At 44.7% G+C, this 20,418-nt stretch overlaps 1 protein-coding gene across 2 annotated transcripts in view; it reads left to right on the forward strand.

Annotated features, from left to right (window-relative positions):
• The window catches only part of LOC307200654 (vomeronasal type-2 receptor 26-like), a 42,494-nt gene that overhangs the window by 6,866 nt on the left and 15,210 nt on the right, over positions 1-20,418 (forward strand). Inside the window, exons 4-6 of one of the 2 annotated variants that reach the window (XM_079949364.1) lie at positions 7,415-7,642; positions 9,116-9,242; positions 9,521-10,467. In XM_079949364.1, the coding sequence (XP_079805490.1) occupies positions 7,415-7,642; positions 9,116-9,242; positions 9,521-10,416 (1,251 nt within the window). In that variant the 3' untranslated portion in view covers positions 10,417-10,467. Of the gene's footprint in view, positions 1-7,414; positions 7,643-9,115; positions 9,243-9,520; positions 10,468-20,418 lie in introns of those variants that run through there. The other variant, XM_079949363.1, reaches the window with a different exon arrangement.

Genomic DNA, 20,418 nt, shown 5'->3' on the forward strand with positions numbered 1-20,418 from the left:
CCCAATGGGCTCACCATGGAAGTCCCTATTACCATTGACTCTGGTAGCAATGCAGACTTTATAGGAGTGGATTTCATCAAGCAACATAGCATAGCGCTCCTGCCTGCCACGATGCCCCTGAAAGTAGTGACAGTCGATGGAAGAGAGTTGCTGGGGGGACAGGTGGTACAGCAAACGCCGCCAATGGTGATGCGAATCGGAAATCACCGCGAAGTCATCAGCTTCAACGTCACCCACCTGTCAGACACACCCATAGTATTGGGCATGAGCTGGTTGGACAGGCACAGCCCGGCATTGGCATGGTACCAGCGTAAATTGACCTGCTCCTCCTACTGCGCAGAACATTGCATCATGACTAACCAGGAGGACGAGGGGCAAGAGGATGACCCACAGCTACAACTGGGCATGCTGCAAGCGGTACCCGACAAGTACAAGGCGTTTTTGGAGGTCTTCTGCGAGAAGGAAGCGGACAAGCTGCCTCCCCACAGACCCTACGACTGCAAGATTGACCTCCTGCCAGGGGCGACGCTGCCGACGGGAAAACTGTATTCCATGTCTGAAGACGAACTGCAAGAGCTCAGGGAGTTCATAGATCACAACTTGAAGCGGGGATTCATCCGGGAATCCAAAGCAGTGGGGGGCAGTCCTGTGTTCTTCGTGAAGAAAAAAGACACGCCCCAGAAGAGGTTGGTAGTTGATTTCAGAATCTTAAACTCGAAAACCAAGCCCACGGCTTTCCCAATGCCCAAGATCGACGACTTGCTCGCGACGGTGAGGAAGGGACGCATCTTCACCAAGTTGGATCTACGAGGGGCGTACAATCTTATACGCATGCGGGAGGGCGACGCGTGGAAGACGGCCATGTTTACGCCCTTGGGCACCTATGAATATAGGGTTATGCCGTTCGGTTTACAAAATGGCTCCCACTGCTTCCAAGCCTTCATGCATCACGTGTTAGCAGGGCTCCTCTACAAGAAGTGCGTCTGCTTCCTGGACGACATCCTGATCTTCTCGGAATCGCAGGAGGCTCACGAGAGAGATGTCAAGGAAGTCCTGCAAAGACTACAGGAGCACAGACTTTACGCCAAACTGGAGAAGTGCCAGTTCGACATGACGGAGGTGGATTTCCTGGGCTACAAGCTGTCCGACAAGGGAATCGCCATGGACAGCGCCAAGGTACGCTCGGTACTGGACTGGAAAAGCCCGCGCAATCGGAAGGAGGTCCAGAGGTTTGTCGGCTTTGCCAACTTTTATCGCAAGTTTATCAAGGGTTTCTCTATGCAGACGGCGGCCATCACGGACACCCTCAGCTCCAAGAAGAAGAAGTTCATCTGGACGGAGCAGGCGGAGCAGTCCTTTCAGAAACTCAAGCGTCTCTTCGCTTCCGAAGAACAACTGTGACATGTGAACCCCAGCAGACCCATGAGGGTTGAGACGGATGCCTCCGACAGAGCCGTGGGGGCAGTCCTGTTGCAGCAAGACCCACAAGGGGATTGGAGGCCGTGCGCTTTCTACTCCAGGAAACTCAGCAAGTCAGAGCAGAACTACACCATCTGGGACAGAGAGTTGCTGGCCATTCATGCAGCCTTCAAGGCGTGGCGGCACTTCCTCATCGGAGCCAAACACACAGTGCAAGTTCGCACGGACCATAAGAACCTGGAATACTGGCGCACGGCGTGGTTCCTGAACCAGAGACACATCCGCTGGGCGGAGTTCTTTGCGGATTTTGACTTCAGGATAGAATATATCCCCGGAGACAACAACATCATGGCTGATGCGCTATCCAGGAAGCCGCAGTATCTGGAGGAAGCAGCACCGGTAGCGGCCAAACACATTTTCGCACCTAAGGCGTGGGCATGCGCTTCGGCCACCGTGGACCTGGAAGCAATACAGCGCGAGCTTCGAACGGATGCCTTCGCACGATCCAAGATGGAGGAGGTGCGCAGCGGCGGAGCGAAGGACGACGAGTTCCAGATACGCGATGGACTGCTCCTCCGCAAAGGGGCCATCTACGTGCCGGGAGATGAACTCCGAGCGAGAGTACTGCAACAGCTACACGATGCACCCAGCGCCGGACATTTCGGCAAGGATAAGACGGTCGAATTAGTAGCCAGAGACTTTTGGTGGCCCAAGATGCGGGGAGAAGTCGCGGATTACGTCACGAGGTGCGACACATGCCAAAGGGCCAAGCCAGTACACAGACCGCCGGCTGGACTGTTGGAACCGCTACAGACCCCGTCCGAACCGTGGGAGAGGGTGGCCTTGGACTTTGTCACTGATCTGCCCAGCTCGAGGGGCAAAACAGCAGTACTCGTGGTAGTCGACATGTTCACCAAGATGGCGCACTTCATTCCTTGCGCGAAGGTAGCCACAGCGGAACAGACAGCCAAGCTGTTCATAGACCACGTGTTCAAGGTGCACGGCCTGCCACGGTCTATCCTGTCCGACCGGGGGCGCCAGTTCATCTCGAGTTTCTGGCAGAAGCTGATGGGGATCCTGAACGTCAAGGTCAACCTAGCGTCGGCAAGACACCCGCAGACCAACGGACAAGCGGAGAGGGTCAACGCCATCATGCAGCAGTACCTGAGATGCTACGCGAACCAGCAGACCTCGACCTGGGTGGACTACCTACCGCTGGCCGAGTTTGCCTACAACAACACGAAACACGTGTCCACGGGGGTGACACCGTTTTTCGCCAACAATGGGCGACATCCCAGGACCTTCCCGGGCTTAGAGAAAGAGGGGGAAGGGGAGCCGCAGGGAGCAGAGGCATTGGCAGAGGAGTTACAGGAGGTCCATGAACAGCTCCGAAGGCAGTTGGAGCTAGCAAAACACGTGTACAAGATGCAGGCAGACAGACACAGGAGAGTTGGGGAGGACATATGGGTAGGGGACTGGGTCTGGTTAGCAGCCCAGGCAGTGCCGGCCAGATCCTTAGCTAAGAAGAAGCTCGGACACAAGCAGCTAGGCCCTTACCAAGTCGAGGCACAGATCAACCCAGTGGCCTTCCGGTTGACACTACCGGAGGGATCCAGAATGCACCCGGTCTTTCATAGATCGGTGCTCACGCCCTACAAGGCACCTCACAGGTTTCAGGCGCCAGGGACAGCTCCTAGCCCGCTTAGAGACGCACCCACGACAGGGGGGTCGCCGAGGGCGGGGCCGCTCAACGAGGTCACGGAGATTTTGGACTCAAGATGGGGGGAAGAGGGGGTTGAATATCTCCTCGCAGGGGAAGGTACCCCGGCCAGCGCCAACAGCTGGGTACCGTACTATGCGGTGGAGGAGCACTACCTCAAAGACGAGTTCCACGCACTCTTCATACACAGGCCCATGCCGGAGGATTATTTTGACGAATATCTTTTCACACCCACACTTTCGGCCAGCACGTTCTGGGGTTTCTCTTCAGAGGAGGACACAGCGCCGGGGACTAGCTCCCCAGAGGGGTCCCTCTCAGGGTTTGGCACAGGCGGCTCTTATTGGTGGGAAGATCAACCTGTGGTGGGGTGGCGCAGTGAACTGCCGAGCGGGCCCGCGCACGCAGCGTCACCCCAGGCGACAGGGGGAGAGGAGGTCATGGATGTGTTGGGGGAGGATCCGGGGTTCGAACACACCAGCAGAGAGATGGAAGCTGAGGAGATCGACGTCTACGAGCCCGTGGAGGACTGGCCGGATCTACCCGGCTGGAGGCACACCACGGGGGACGAACTGTATCCTGCACTCACCCCCACAACATTGGAGCACCCAGAACCCACGCCAGAAGAGGGGGAGGGGGGAAGGGGGGGCTTCGAGGGGGGGATGGATGTCAGGGGTTCAGGAGCAGAGGCACAGGGAGGAGAGGAGATGGAGAGCGAGGGGGAGGAATCCGAGGGGAGCATAGGAGAAGAGGACAGTGAACCGAGGGATTCCATGAGCCTCTCCAGCGAATCGGAAGATTCACAGAATGGGGCGCCAGTGGCCAGGGGTAGGGGGTTCCCAAGGGGAACGTCCCAGGAGCAAGGGGGCAGCAGGGACTCCCAGAGCAGTAGTTGGAAATCAGGACCAGCTTCCCCACCAGAGCAGAGTGGGGGGGAAGAGTCCCAAGGATCGGGGCCAGTGCATTCCCCACCAGGGAGAGAAGATAAGGCAGGGCTGACCACACCTCCATCGGAGAGTCAGACAACGGAGGGGAGGTCAGATCCGGCCAGCATCCCGGAAGAGGGAAGCAGTGACAGAAGTAGTGTAACGGTCAGGAGGAAGGTCACTGGGTTGGCGCGAGAGGCAAGTTCAAATGTATAGGAGCGCGGGACAGCAGAGAGTGAGGATTGGGAACCGGGTCCTAAAGCCCGCCGGAGGGAGGGGGAGGAGCTAAGCGACTCAGCGTCGGAAGAGTCCAGAAAGGGCAATGCCCCAGCGGGCAGGAGGACCCAGAGGAGGAGAGAGCAGCGTAAAAGGTGGAGCCGGGCTAGGATCTTAAACTGGTGTCATAGGGGAGGAGACTCAGACGGTAATTCGCCGGTCTAGGCTTTAAGACGTAGAGCTGCGCGTTACGGCTTTGAAATGGAAACTGAACCTCAATAGAGACTTTTGTACATAACTACAGCCTAGCGTTGGTCCTCTGTGAGCTGGGACCTAGAGGCAGCTCTGACAATAACCATACAGCATTTCTCTCATTCACCTTCAATCTCTTCTATTATTATTTCCTTCCTTCTGTGCAATAAACACTCAGTGTGCCTCTTTTGCACTTTCCCTATAGAGAATTTGAGAAATAAATTTGATGGTTTTTCCAAGAGGCAATATATTGGAAGTGACTGTAAGTCAGGCTTCCTCAACCTCGGCCCTCCAGATGTTTTTGGCCTAGAACTCCCATGATCCCTAGCTAGCAGGAACAGTGGTCAGGGATGATGGGAATTGTAGTCTCAAAACATCTGGAGGGCCGAGGTTGAGGGTAAGATCCCATCTCTCCTCATTGCCCACGGTGTCTGTTAGAACTGCAAAGCCATTGCAGACAGGGATTTGAAAAGGGACGATATCATTTGCCAGGAAATAGTCTATCTCTGATCATTTATGTAGGAATTAAACACTATTTCCTATTTACAGAGTTATGTGGAAGAGAGCGTGGGTTGTTTGACCCTTTAAGTAGTTCCCTTTCCCCTCCTATAAAAACTATGCAATGGACTCTCTTTTATATTTTAAATAGAGAATAACTTTTACTCAGTGTACTTGCACGGGTTAGATTAAATATACCAGACAGGCAGGTGTTCCTTATGTTACCAATACATCTTACATAGATTAGAATCTAAGACAAAAATTGCTACAGACTGACTAACTCTGAGACAGGCAGCAGCATAACTGAAATTATACTACGAAGCATCATGCCTCTGTTGGAAAAAGGAATGGATCAAATTAGAGAATGGAGAGTTGTTAGACTTAAAAAGGATTTGATAAGAGATTTGGTTGGCATGCTTATTTATGGTATGAGAAGAAAAAAATCCATAAAGGTTTCGAAAACCACATCTTCCGAAGATCACTGATAGAGGTGTGGGAGAGGTATAAAAATTTGTTGGAACCTAGACTCCCCCAGTGGATTTCACCATTAGAAGTGATGAGTTTGAAAAAAATCAATATGAGCGGGAGGTGGACAACATATGGAGAATTGGTAATAAGAGGGTGGGGGGGGAATGGAAAATGAAAACTTATGAAGAGGTGAAAGAATCTGTTTATGACTGGTTACATTACTATCAGATTAATGAAATGTTTAAAAAAGATTGTAAAATGTGTGGGTATGAAGGTAAAGAATCAAAATTCCAAGTGGAGGTACTGAATAATGAGTATAAAAATCTGTCTAAAATGTATAAAATGTTGTTGGAGTGGCATACAAAAGATGAAGAGGTAAAAGCAATAATGATACATTGGGCAAGAAATTTTGGTTATAATATACAGTATGATGATTGGATGAAAATTTGGAATGAAAGGTTAAAATTCACGGCATGTACGGCGTTGAAAGAAAATGTAATGAAAATGGTCTACAGATGGTATATAACGCCAGTTAAACTGGCTAAAATGTATAAAACATGTAATAAGTGTTGGAAATGTAAAGAAAAAGAAGGTACTTTCTATCATATGTGGTGGGAGTGTAAAAGGGTGAATGACTTCTGGGAAATGATATACAATGAATTGAAAAAGATGTTGAAATATACGTTTGTTAAAAAACCAGAGGCCTTTCTATTAGGAATGGTAGGAAATGAAATTAATAAGAGAGACTGTAAACTGTTTCAATATGCAGTGACTGCCGCAAGGGTACTTCTGGCCCAAAGATGGAAGCAGGAAGAAATTCCAACAGTGGAAGAATGGAGAAGGAAATTGACTGAATATGCAGAATTGGATAAATTGACTGGGAAGATTCGATATCAGAAAGACCAAAAGTTTATCGAGGACTGGGGGAAATTTACAGAATATCTGAAAAATATATGTGATGTACAGAAAACGCTTGTTGATTTTGAAGAGACTCTGTGAGATAGTAAGAAATACTGCAAAAAAGAGAGTAAGAGGAAAAGGAGTTGGTAAAGGCAATATTATGTTTAGAAATGCGTTAACAAATAGAAATTTTACGAAAGATTGACAGAGAAACTGAGGGAAGTCAAAAAATGGAAGAATGAGTGTAAAACAATTTGTTGATTGTATAAAATTGTTTGGAAAACGAATAAAAATTATTCAAAGCTAAGCTAAACCTGCTGCTCTGTTAAGACTGTTCATAACTGCCATAATTGTACCAACTGAAATAAGTGCCTCCCGCAAAGGACATCACAGAGTTCTCTAGCCCTTGTGAGCATTAAGCCTTTCCTTAGCATTTTGGATGCTTTCATCTCACAATTTAAGGGCTGGGGGAGTTAGCTCCACCATTGCTCTTTCCATTTTACAAGCTCTCATCCCCTTACGCTGCTATTGGGGGCCTTTAAGACACTTATTGGTAAGCTGGAAAAGTCCTACCAAGCCAATTCCGGTGGCTTCTCCAATTGCTCTGTGGTTCTTCCGACCAGGGAGAGGGGAGGGAGGAGAGAGTTTTAGCCACCAGTGTTTCTTGTAGTGAAGTGAGCAACAATGAATTCAGTGCCTTTGATGATGAATTTGTTGTGCAAGACGGTCCAGAGTGGAATGGCAAGATGTTATGGAGACTTTTTGGGGCTACTGCATCTGTAATCAAAAGCTTCCACCCTGTGGCTTCAGCCCTTGTCATTGTTTCTTGTCCAGCAGGGAACTATGTGCTTTAGCTTATTTAAAAGGTGTATAAACCACCCTTCAAAAGATTTAAAGCTCTAGTCTGAGCTTTAAAATCCCTGTCATTTACAGGCAGACTATCTGCCCCAAACTGAGTTCAGTAAGGAGGGACATTCGGGCTTTAATTCAGTGCTCCTTTGTTTCCCTTTCAATGCAGCTTCACCCCTTTCTTAGGAGTGTCTCATTTAACAACAGTGCTGGAGAAAAAGTATCTTTTGGTGAAAACAGGGAATTAGAAACGGGATTTGATATTACGAACTTGGTCACTTTCCCAAATAACTCCTATGTGAGAATCAAGGTTGGGAGGATAGATCTGGAGGCTCCCCCAGGAAAGCAATTTTCCATTCATGAGGACCAAATGGTGTGGCATAAAAGTTTTCTCCAGGTGAGGAATGACAGCAATGTCCATGAGATGTGTGTAAACAAAATATTATTGCATTGCAGATCATGAGTCTAGTGTATTCCTATCAAAGTGTGGTACATATCTTGAAGCACATGTGGAACATGGAATCCTTATTTAGCTTTTGTTTTCTTTTAATAGAAGGTTAGGACCTGTTACCCGTTTGGGTTCAGCATTGTTTTGGTCAAATCATAATGAGAAATTTGCACGTTTTCCAGGTCTTCATACTACATCCCTGATTGCTCCTTGTCTTTGGCAGAAAGATATGAAGAAAGCTTTTAAAAGGAGTCAGCTGAAGCCTCTTTTCAGTTGGGAAATGTGACAATAACACAATGTTCCAAATCCTAGAGAGGCTTCTAAGCATGTTCAGACATGTGTCAAAACAAAATAAAAAAATTCCTTCCAGTAGCACCTTAAAGACCAACTAAGTTAGTTCTTGGTATGAGCTTTCGTGTGCATGCACACTTCTTCAGATACACTGAAACAGAAGTCACCAGACCCTTCTATATAGTGAGAAGGTGGGGAGGGGTATTACTCAGAAGGGTGGTGGGATTGGGTGATTGGCAGATAGCTGTGATGAGCCTGTTGACGACTCTTAACGACTGCAATAGGTCTTACAGGAAAAAGCAAGGGGTGAGAAGGTGAAAAATGGCTTTGTCATGTATAATGAGATAAGAATCCAATGTCTTTGTTCAGACCAGGTCTCTCCATGGTTTTAAGTTTGGTGATAAGTTGCAATTCAGCAGCTTCTCTTTCCAGTCTATTTCTGAAATTCCTTTGTAATAGAACAGCTACTTTGAGATCTTGTATAGAATGTCCTGGGAGATTGAAGTGTTCTCCTACTGGTTTCTCTGTCTTGTGGTTCCTGATGTCGGATTTATGTCCGTTTATTCTTTGGCGTAAGGACAAACAGGCATTGGATGCAGGGCTGGTGAATATTCACCCACTTCACAATTTGAACCCCCGTGCATTTTTTCCAGTTCCTGAAAGAGGCTCAAAACAAAGCCATTTTAAGCAATTCCCCCTCCCCCAATTGTGGATAGTGGTATTTTTCACCCTGAGTTGGTTCTAAGGAGATCATTCGCACCTCTTAGTCAACACTAAAACCCCACTGCGCATACAGTAATGAGAATGCTTGGAATGTCATGCCTTCCTAATTGTAGCTGAGATAATGGGAGCAAAAGATCTTATACAGTGGACGCTTGGGTTGCGAACATGATCTGTGTGGGATGCATGTTCGCAACCCGCAGCATTCACAACCCACGTCTGTGCATGCGACGGTTGCAATTTAGCGCTTTGGCACATGCGTGACTGCTGAAACCCAGCAGTAACCCTTCCAGTACCTCTGGGTTTCGGCAGTCCACCACCCAAAAAAAGCAACCTGAAACGGACGCAACATGAGGTATGACTGTACATTTATGTGTGCTAAACTGTTCATATGCTTATTCCAACGGGCAGGTTCCACCCCGTTCTGTGTGTTGCCCAAGTTGCCCTCCTGGATCCAGAAAGAAAAAGAAGGAGGGGGAGAAATTCTGCTGCTATGATTGTGCTCCATGTCCCCAAGGAAGGATTGCTTCCCAGAAGGGTAAGAGACACAACTCTCCCCCTCCCCCCCCTCACACACTACAGTGGCCAGGCCATCCCAATCCAAATATCTCCACAGTTGACATATCAGATGAGGATGGTAAGAGGCACCAGTAGCTACACATGCTAGTTGGCTTGGGGTTGAAACACATTGCATTGTATCTGGTTTGTTGGGAAATACCTAAGATATTTCCGATTTCATCCTAAGAGGTCCATATTGGAGGAATTTGTAGTTGCTCTTTAAGATATCTGCATCTAATCTTTTCTTTTTTACCTCAGACATGAATGACTGTATTGGATGCTCAGAAAATCACTTTCCAAACAAGGACCAAACACAATGCATTCCAAAGACAATCAGCTTCCTGACTTTTGGAGAACCACTTGGGATGTGCATATCATTCCTCTCTCTCCTTTTCTTTCTGCTCACACTTCTGGTCTTAGTAATCTTTGCTAAGCATCAAGACACACCCCTCGTCAGGGCCAACAATCGAGATCTGACCTACACTCTCCTCATGTCTCTCCTCCTTTGCTTTCTCTGCCCCTTCATCTTCCTCAGCCAACCAGAGAGAGTGAGCTGCCTGCTCCGACAAATGGCTTTTGGTGTCGTTTTCACAGTGACTGTTTCTTGTGTGTTGGCTAAAACCGTCACCGTTGTATTGGCCTTTGTAGCCACCAAACCAGGTTCCAGAATGAGGAAATGGGTAGGGAAAACACTGGCAAGTGCCATTGTATTGACTTGTACTATTATCCAAGCTGGTATTTGCACTGTGTGGTTGGGAACCTCTCCCCCATTTCCCCATTTTGACAAGTATTATGTGACGGGAGAAATCATTCTGGAATGTAATGAAGGATCAGCTGCCCTGTTTTACTGTGTCTTGGGCTACATGGGCTTCCTGGCGATTGTCAGTTTTGTTGTAGCATTTTTAGCCAGAAAACTGCCTGACAGCTTTAATGAGGCCAAATTCATCACCTTCAGCATGCTGTTGTTTTGTAGTGTTTGGATCTCCTTTGTTCCAGTGTACCTGAGCACCAAGGGAAAACACATGGTGGCTGTGGAGATCTTCTCCATCTTGGCCTCCAGTGCTGGCTTAATGGGTTCCATCTTTGCCCCCAAATGCTACATTATTATGTTGAGACCTGACCTAAACATCAGAGAGCAATTAATGAGAAATTGAATTAGAGAATTTTTTTTTTTTAGAGGCGGGGCATTCAAAACCAACCAACCAACCAACCCATTTTCTTCCCTTTCTTGATGGTTCCCCAGGTTTGTTGTGTCGTGGTTGATACTTCACAAATGGTACCGGAACATTGCTGTCCTTTCACAGACCATCTCAGACTACAGTTTTACAATTAATTGGCAATAATATCCATGGAAGTTACTGCAGTTCAGTATGTGTATATGGGGTTGCAGTTTTAATAAAATATTCTAGTATACATTGTACACACAATATTTACTCATGACATATTTGTATTACCCAACATTTAGCAAGAGGAGATTTATTTCGAAGTGACGTTCACAAATGTTTGTTCTATTTCCAAATCCTTTTCCTCAGCCATGAGGCCAGGTCACTATGACAGCATAAAGACATTGTATGAGCTACAGGAATATGCTGTCAATAAGATACAACACATACATACCCCTTTTGTTTTATTTAACCTATTTTACCATATTTTATTCTTATAATATATCTAGTCATATCGTGTACGCGTGATAAGAAATCAAAGGAATTGAGATCAACATGGTTTGATCCACCATGTGTTCAGAATATTTGTAATCACCATGGAATTTCCTTTTCCAAATACACAGAAGTATTTGTCAAATCACAACAATATATGCTGCATTCATGTTCTAAGTCTGCACTGATGCATGGGCATATCCAGGATTTTTGTTGGGGAGGGGGGCAGGACTTTTGTTAGGAGGGCAGAACCGACATGATTGGTCAGTTTGTTAAGTATTTCTGTTGTTTTCCTTGATCTCTTGGCTACACCCATGCACTGATGCTGCATAATGTTCAATCTCTCTCTCTCTCTCTCTCTCTCTCTCTCTCTCTCTCTGTCTCTGTCTCTGTCTCTGTCTCTGTCTCCTTTCTGATTTTACTTCTGTAAATTCCCCTCGTTTTCTTATAATTTTAATTTTTAAATAAAAGTTATATAAAAAAATTAAAACGTGTGAACATGAACGGACAGCAGTTGAATTCTCTCTCTCTCTCTCTCTCTCTCTCTCTCTCTCACACACACACACACACACACACACACACACACACACATATTCTGGAGTCTTTTTTCTGTTACTGTCAGTGCTCTATCCTGTTTTGAGCCTTGTAAATGGTGACTATTCCTCCTCCCGTGGTGCAGCGTGATTCCAGGACCAACATCTTAGCAATCACACCTTTTTGGGAGACACATCTAAACTTCTATGTAGATGAATGTTAACAATCTATATATTAGCAGTCACTAGGGATGGGGAGAAATTCTATTCACAATCTATCGTATTGGCATTGCCCAAAACAATATGGGGACTGAAACAGAGCGATCCTTCAAAATTCACACTTATCTAAATCTGCAATTCCATTCCCCAACCATGTTTACAAAAATGTGTAGATTAGGGGGAATCGTGCAAAAAAAGACTGCAAGTGAAAATAACATATTAAAGCCATAATATTATGAGAAATTGCTTGAAAAAATGTGTATATTAGTTGAAACTGCATACAAAAATGTGTTTATTGTGGGAATCAGACTCTAGTTTCCATTTGCAGAGTTTATGTAAGACGTGCCTGAGTCATTTGACCCTTTAATTACCGTAATTTTCGTGTATAAGATGAGGGTTTTTTTACTCAAAAATAAGGTTAAAAATTGGGGGACATCTTATACACTGACAGTGCATATGCAGGACGGGTGATTGGTTGCAGCTGTGAGCAGGAGTTTGTCAGTGGCGATTGGGTGGGTGATTGGCGGCTGGTGCAAGGGCTGCTTAGGATTGGCTGATGGTCCGGTGATTGGGTGGGTGATTGGCGGTTGTGTGAAGGGCTGCTGAGGATTGGCTGCCTCTGCGGCAATTGTGTGTGCGATTGGCTGCCGCTGGCTGCAAGCGGGCAGATGCTTGTTTTATTCTGCATCGTGCGTGATTGGGAGCATGGGGTGAGTGATTTTCGGGGCATTCCCTTCCAAAAACAGCTCAACAACTCTGGGCCATCTTCCTCCATTTTCTTAATTTTGGGTCCCCAAAAGTAGGGGGCGTCTTATACACGGGGGCATCTTATACATGGAAAAATACAGTAGTTCTCTTTTCCCAAGACACCCTATATTGAAGTTTAAAGAACAAATAACTTTTACTTGCAGTTGCAGATTAAATATACAATCCAGGTTGGTGATACTTGCTGAAACATCTTATATAGATTTGTATCCAAGACTGACTAACATTTACAGATTGATTAATATTCTGAGGCAGAAAGCAGCACAACGGTCCATACCTGCTGCTCTAACTGTTAAGGCTGTTCACTAACTTCCATAAGTGTTCCAACTGAAAATAACTGCTACGGAGTTTATGACATCACAGAGTTCTACAGCTTTTGCAGTCAACCCTTTAAATATGCACGACAAGGCTGCCCGATTTCCCCTTTGTTATTTATATCAGTTCTGGAGGTGCTCTTGAATATGATTAGAGGGGACCGGTTGGTGGAAGGGATCCAGGTCGGAGCGAAACAATATAAACTTAAAGCTTTTGCAGATGACCTAGTTTTGACTCTGCAGGAGCCAGAATCTAGTACAAAAAGAGTATTACAACTGATTCAAGATTTTGGTCGGGTGGCAGGATTTAAACTAAATAAACAGAAAACTAAGGTGTTGGGGAAAAATCTGACAGATGTAGAGTCGGAACAGTTTCAGAGAGAAACGGATCTAACTGTGGTTAAAAAAGTAAAGTACCTAGGGGTAAACATAACAGCAAAAAATCTGAGTCTATTTAAGGATAATTATGAAAAATGTTGGTCTGAAATTAAGAGAGATTTGGATAGCTGGACAAAATTGAAGCTTTCTCTGTTAGGCCGAATCGCTGCTGTTAAGATGAATGTATTGCCAAAGATGTTGTTTTTGTTTCAAACATTGCAGATTGTGGACAAGACAGAGTGTTTCCGGAAGTGGCAGAGAGATATATCTAGATTTGTCTGGCAGGGCAAAAAGCCCAGAATTAAGTTCAAGATACTAACTGATGCGAAAGAAAGAGGGGGCTTTGCCCTGCCAGACCTAAAGTTGTATTATGAAGCCGCAGCCTTTTGCTGGCTAAAAGACTGGCTACTTCTTGAGGACACTGACGTATTGGACTTGGAAGGGTTTAATAATGCCTTTGGTTGGCATGCATATCTATGGTACGATAAGGTTAAGATTAATAAGGTCTTTAAGAACCATATTGTCAGGAAAGCAGTTTTTAAAGTCTGGACAAAATACAAAGACTTATTGGAAAATAAAACTCCGAGGTGGCTTTCACCTCTGGAAGCTAAGGCCCGAAAAAGACTCAATATGGAGGCCAACTGGCCAAAATATTGGGAAATATTAGAAAAAGATGGAGACAATTGGAAATTGCAGAGTTTGGAGAAAATGAAGGATAAAGTGCGAGACTGGTTACATTACGCTCAGATTAAAGAAGTTTTTAAAAATGACAAAAAGTTAGGGTTCCAGGTGGAGAAATCGAAGTTGGAAACAGAATTGTTAGAGCCAAAAACTAAGGTTTTATCAAGAATGTATAACTTGCTGCTGAAATGGAATACACAAGACGAAATGGTTAAATCGGTTATGATAAAGTGGGCTCAGGATATTGGGCATAATATTATGTTTGAGGACTGGGAAAGGTTGTGGACCACTGGGCTGAACTTCACTGCATGTAATGCTTTGAAGGAAAATGTAATGAAAATGATATATAGATGGTACATGACCCCAGTTAAACTTGCCAAAATATACCATTTGTCTGATAATAAATGTTGGAAATGTAAAGAACATGAAGGAACATTCTTTCACCTCTGGTGGACTTGCCCTAGAGTGAAGGCCTTCTGGGAAATGATTTATAATGAGTTGAAAAAGGTATTTAAGTATACCTTTACTAAGAAACCAGAGGCCTTCCTTCTGGGCATTGTCGGCCAGAAGGTGTTAAAGAAGGACCGAACATTTTTTATGTATGCAACAACGGCAGCAAGGATACTCATTGCCAAGAGCTGGAAAACTCAAGATCTACCCACACTGGAAGAATGGCAGATGCAGCTGATGGACTATATGCAACTGGCCGAGATGACAGGCAGAATCCGAGACCTGGGAGAAGAGAGGGTTGAAGAAGACTGGAAGAAATTCAAGATTTATCTACAAAAGTATTGTAATTTGGTTGAATGCTAAGAAGGATGCTAGATCATAAATAATTGCCTACCACTGAATTAGATTGAACTTGACGATAAGTGAGATTGAGGGAAACATAAATTTGTGGAGAATAGATTAAATTAACTGAATAAAATTTAAGAATATAAACAAGATGATAAATTGCTGGAAAAAATTTACAACGATGTAAGTGGGAGTGGGAGACGCGAGGGAGTCCAAAGAAGTTCTGAAAAATGTGTTATGATCCATGTTATATTGTTTATTATTTTTGCATTTTATATTTTAAAAAAATCTCAATAAATATTTTTTTTTAAAAAAAATAAATATGCATTCTGGGTGCTAACATCCCACATTTATCAGACGTTCACACTAAAATGATGGGGGGGGGAAATCATGATTTAAAATAAAAATAAAAATGGTAGATCGCTACAAAAATGTGGAGAGCTGAATTTAAGATGTGAAATATGAGAAACCAAGTGAACTGAAATTGACAGATCCTTCCATCTCTGGTAGTCTTTCAGATTTTTTATTTATTTATCTGATTTATATCGTAACTTTGAACAAGCATTTCTGATTTTAAAGCAGACAGACTCACTGATCTTTCCTTACTCCTTGTAGTTTACTCTGCGCGTACTTTTGTGGCCCTGTGAAGTGACCAAAATGGCTTTTGATGAAACATCACAAACAAGTTTTCCTCCATTCTTTTGATCTTGTTGGCAGTAAAGTCACCCAGTTATTATCTCATCTATAATTATTACACTGGCATGACTGTGGATAAGCTCCCTATAGATCTCTAGAGAATACCAGCCAAAGTCTAAAAATGGGTATTAAAAAATCCCTTCCTGCCATTTCAAGCAAGGGAAAGGGCAGAGGTAGAGGCTGGATTTCCACTTTTCTCTGGGAGAGCTGAACTCTGTTGAAGAGTTCTGAAGCTAATGAACATGTTGTAGATGATCTGACATAAGTGAGATTAAGGGAGTCTGGCTAGAAAAAAAAATTGCCTCAGTATGCTGGTGTTTATTGTGTCCATTCTCTTCCTTTTGCCACATATGGTGTGCAGACACACCACTAGTTGTACTCTCAGGATCCCACATGAATACTACCAGCCTGGGGACCTCATCGTTGGTGCTCTTGTGTCTCACATCTTTGTTGCTCTGAACAAAGAAGACTTCCGTGAAATCTTAACTACCCATCAGCTCCCTAATCTCTTGTAAGGACTCTGTACATCAAGTAGCCATAGGATTCTGACTCATTTCCCAATCCCATCCATGGTCACTCAGAAGCTAGTCCCAGGGATTTCAGCAGGATTACTTTCAGGCAGAGGTGGGAAAGATATCTGCAAAACTAAAGAGTAAGCGTGGAGTGAGGGAGATAGAGAACAAACAGGCAAAAGTGTTCAGACAAAACGCAAATAAGGGGGCCAGGAGAAAGCTGTTTAAAAATATTCCTCGTGTAAAGAAAGTTGATCTGTCTCTGATAATACTAGAACTTGGGTCCTCCTATGTAGAATAATGGTAGATTCAGGAAGGACAAAAGAATGTTGTTCACAGAGTATATAGTAAAACGATAGAATTTGTTCCCATAAGATGGGCAAAAAAATTGGATGGCTTTAAAAGAGGATTAGACATATTAGAGGGACACGGGTGGCACTGTGGTCTAAACCACTGAGCCTCTTGGGCTTGCTGATCAGAAGGTCGGCGGTTCAAATCCCCGCGACGGGGTGAGATCCCGTTGCTCTGCCCCAGCTCCTGCCAACCTAGCAGTTCGAAAGCATGCCAGTGCAAGTAGATAAATAGGTACCACTGCGGCGGGAAGGTAAATGGCATTTCCGTGCGTTCTGGCTTCCGTCACAGTGTCCCATTGCGCCAGAAGCGGTTTAGTCATGCTGGCCACATGACCCAGAAAGCTGTCTGCGGACAAAAGGCGGCTCCCTCGGCCTGAAAAGTGAGATGAGCGCCGCAACCCCATAGTCACCTTTGACTGGACTTAACCGTCCAGGGGTCCTTTATCTTTTACCGTGGACATATTTGTGGAGGATATAGCTAGCAACGTTAGAATATCCTGCTGGATCAAGCCTATGGCTCATGTAGTCCAGCATCCTGTTCTCACAGAAAAGCTATTAATGGCTACTATCCAATATGGCTATGATTTGCCTCTGCTGTTCAAGGCAGTACGCCTATGCCTCTGAATGCCAGTTGCTGAGAACTGCAATTGGGGAGAACACTGTTGCCCCTCAGGTCTTCCTAGAGCAGGCTTCCTAGAGGCATCTGGCTTGCCGTTGACAGGACAGGATGCGGAAGTCAATGGGCCTTTGACATGATTCAGCAGGACTCTTCTCATCTCCCGGTTGTCTGGAAGCCCTAACCATCTTCACAGGGTTTCAGGGGGGATTGGAAAGAGAAGAGAAGATCAACCGCTCTGTGCTCTTCTTTCAGCACCTCTACAATGGTGTCCCCTTAATTTATTTTCCCCCACCCCTAAATATTTTATTAAAGTTTTCACAATAATAAAATGATAATAAATTTTTATTTATATCCCGCCCTCCCCAGCCGAAGCTGGGCTCAGAGCGGCTAACAACAGTAAACTAATACAGCATATAAAATATAGTAAAATGCTATCTTGGACAAACGGAAATCAAAAGACAAAAAGGAAAGCCAAGAGAAAAGAAAAGAAAAGATAGAGAAAGAGTAAAAAGAAGAAGAAGAGAGGAAGCAGAGAGATAAGGAACATTAGGAATAACACCATTAATAATCACATTAAAACACAAAATTTCCCAGCTCTCACCTGGAGGATCTTCCCCCTTCCTTAGCCCTACACCCTGAGGACAACTCACTGACCTATCTTGATTTAAGAGTGAGTGAATGGGATAATACATTGTAGATAAGGTGTGGGGCCCTTCTCTGTTTTGAATATTGAACTGCGCCTCAGAATTGTTCGAGGGGTAGTCTTAAAAGCTCACCTCTCCATTGAGGTAGAAAACTAACAGCCTGAGGCTAGGAGAAACTGGCACAGCCAGCCTGATAATGCTGCCGGCTTGAGAAGGTTGAGGACGACTCACTTAAGATAGCCTACCCCTTTCTCTTCGTTTCAATACTGCTTTGAACCAATGAAAAAAGCTGCCTCTGTTGAGAAAGGTTTTGCATATGACGGTTTGTGTTTTCTGTTTCGGGACTTAACTATCAGTTAGGAGAAATGATGAGGGAGGTGTAAGGCAAAAACCAGAGAAAGCTGAGGTGAATGTGGACAGCCAAGGCCTGAATATTCAGCTGCTTAACCCCAGCATGTTGACAATATTTTGTGCTGAAGATCAGAACGAGTGAGCCAGAGGCTATGGTCAGCTAAGATGCTGTCTAGTTCTTTAGCAGGAGAAGGATTAACTGGACCAGTTTGTGGGTGAATTTGGCAGGGATAGAGGTTTAGAGAATTTGGTCTGAGATAGAAGCCTTTCAGAGCTAATGTCAATAAGAGCATCACTTGAGTCTTTAGAAAGTGTCTTCAAGCACATGTATGACCCTAAAGTAATATCACTATAACCTTATTAGGGACTGGGGTGGGATTTGAATCAGTTCACATTTAAGGTAAACCTACTTAATCTGCATTTTCTGAAATAATATGAGAACAAAAACACAGCCATCTTTTGAAGCGAGCATTTCTCTAAATGCAGGTTTCCATACAAGTAATGTATAAAAACCAGAGATTTTTAAAAATGCATATACTGTACTGGAATAAAGTCTCCAAAAGAAATGCATAATTAGTGAAGTAAAATACCAAATTGCATTATATTATGGGAAATCACTTTACAAAAATGGGTACATTAGGTAAATTGCATACAAACATGGATATTAGGAGACGTTCATATGAAAATGCTGGTGGATTTTCGTGACATTTTTTTTTTAAAAAAATGCCAACTGATGAGGAAATGTGGAGAACTCAACTTTAGATTGGAAAAATGGAGAAACAGAGAGCAGCCCAAACTGAGAGATGTGCCCATTGGTATACCTGAAGTACAAAATAACATTTTAATAAATAATAAAAAGGTAAAGGTAAAGGGACCCCTGACCATTTGGTCCAGTTGTGACCGACTCTGGGGTTGTGGCGCTCATCTTGCTTTATTGGCCGAGGGAGCCGGCGTACAGCTTCTGGGTCATGTGGCCAGTATGACTAAGCGGCTTCTGGCGAACCAGAGCAGCGCACAGAAACTCCGTTTACCTTCCCGCCAGAGCGGTACCTATTTATCTACTTGCACTTTGACGTGCTTTCAAACTGCTAGGTAGGCAGGAGCAGGGACTGAGCAACAGGAGCTCACCCCGTCGCGGGGATTCGAACCGCTGAGCTTCTGATCGGCAAGTCCTAGCCTCTGTGGCTTAACCCGCAGCGTCGCATTTAATAAATAATATTAGTTAATAATTGATTCTATCTCCATTGTTGGTATCAATGCCATTCCCAGGTTTGCCATGCCAAACTTCTGGGAGGCTTGAAAGAATTCTTAGGGAAATGTAAGGCGGCGGAAAAGGGTCACATTTAAAACTTCTTGTGGTTCAGAGTTCCGTAGACTTTGAAACATGAAGATTAAAGAAGCACAAACATCCAAACTTGTGCTTATACACAATGGGGCTGAAGGAGCTGTTTCCCTATGGCGGTGGCAGTGAAGGGAATATTTCCCTACAGTTTCCTAGGTTATCAATATAATTTTGATGGGAAAAGAGTATCATCCTATTCAGCAGATATTCTTGGAAGAGCAGCAGAATAGTGCGGAAATATTCTCATGAAGCATAGTGTATCCCTGATGAGGGATACACCATAACATTCTCATTGCAGTGTTGTATCAAAGAACTACCAACACCTTCTGGCCTTGGTGTTTGCTATCAAGGAGATAAATGAGAATTCCAAGATCTTGCCTAATATCACATTGGGATTCCACATCTATGACAGTTACTTCAATCGGAGGTTGACTTACCAGGCCACTCTGGGCCTTCCTTCCACACACATACCCAACTACAAGTGTGACATCCAGAAAAATCTGATGGCAGTGATTGGAGGGCTTGACTTTGATACCTCCTTTGACATGGCAACCATCTTGGACATCTACAAGATTCCCCAGGTAAGATACTGACTTGAGGGTGTCACAACTGTTTCACCATTATTATCTTTTCCTCCTCAAAAGGTTTTGTACAGCTGGGAGAAATATGTGACTGGTGTGAAAGGATAATCCCAGAATGTGGTCCTATCTGGTTTGTTTATTCCTGAGGTTGTCTTGGTTTTGACCTGGGGTGTGTGTGCTGTGGGTGGGTCCGCAATGCATTGCAAATCTGGGAGAAGTGTGAATTTCAAAGGATAGCTATTTATCAGTTTACACATTGTTTGGGAAATGTAACCTAGTTAGATTTGCCTTTTCATATGAACTGAATAAAAAACAATAATCCCCAACCTTACGTTGAGAATTTCCATTCCACCTTAGGGAGCAGATGTGTGGAACTGTTGCATTTCACATGTCTGTTTACATTCCAGCACAGCTTGCTGGGAACTTCCGTTGGGTGTATTGCTTTTGCTTTTCTCTGTCTCCCTGAGAAGACGAAGAGAGAGACGACATGTTTCTTTGTCCTGATTTATGTTTAGTAAATCTGTAGTTATAGTATGCTTTCACAAGCCTCATGCCTATTCTGTGTGCGCAGTTCGATCTGCTGTTAGTGTGCCCTGGCTATGGTCACTGATTTACGTCGGAGCAGAGGCCGATGGGTCTTTGTAGTGGGACGGCTGGAAGGAGACAGCCCAGCTGGGGCTAGCCAGCTGGCCCTCTGCATGTCGACACCTTATTGCTG

This window comes from Podarcis cretensis (assembly GCF_951804945.1).
Source record: "Podarcis cretensis genome assembly, chromosome: 13".
Classification (NCBI taxonomy): Eukaryota; Metazoa; Chordata; class Lepidosauria; order Squamata; family Lacertidae; genus Podarcis; species Podarcis cretensis.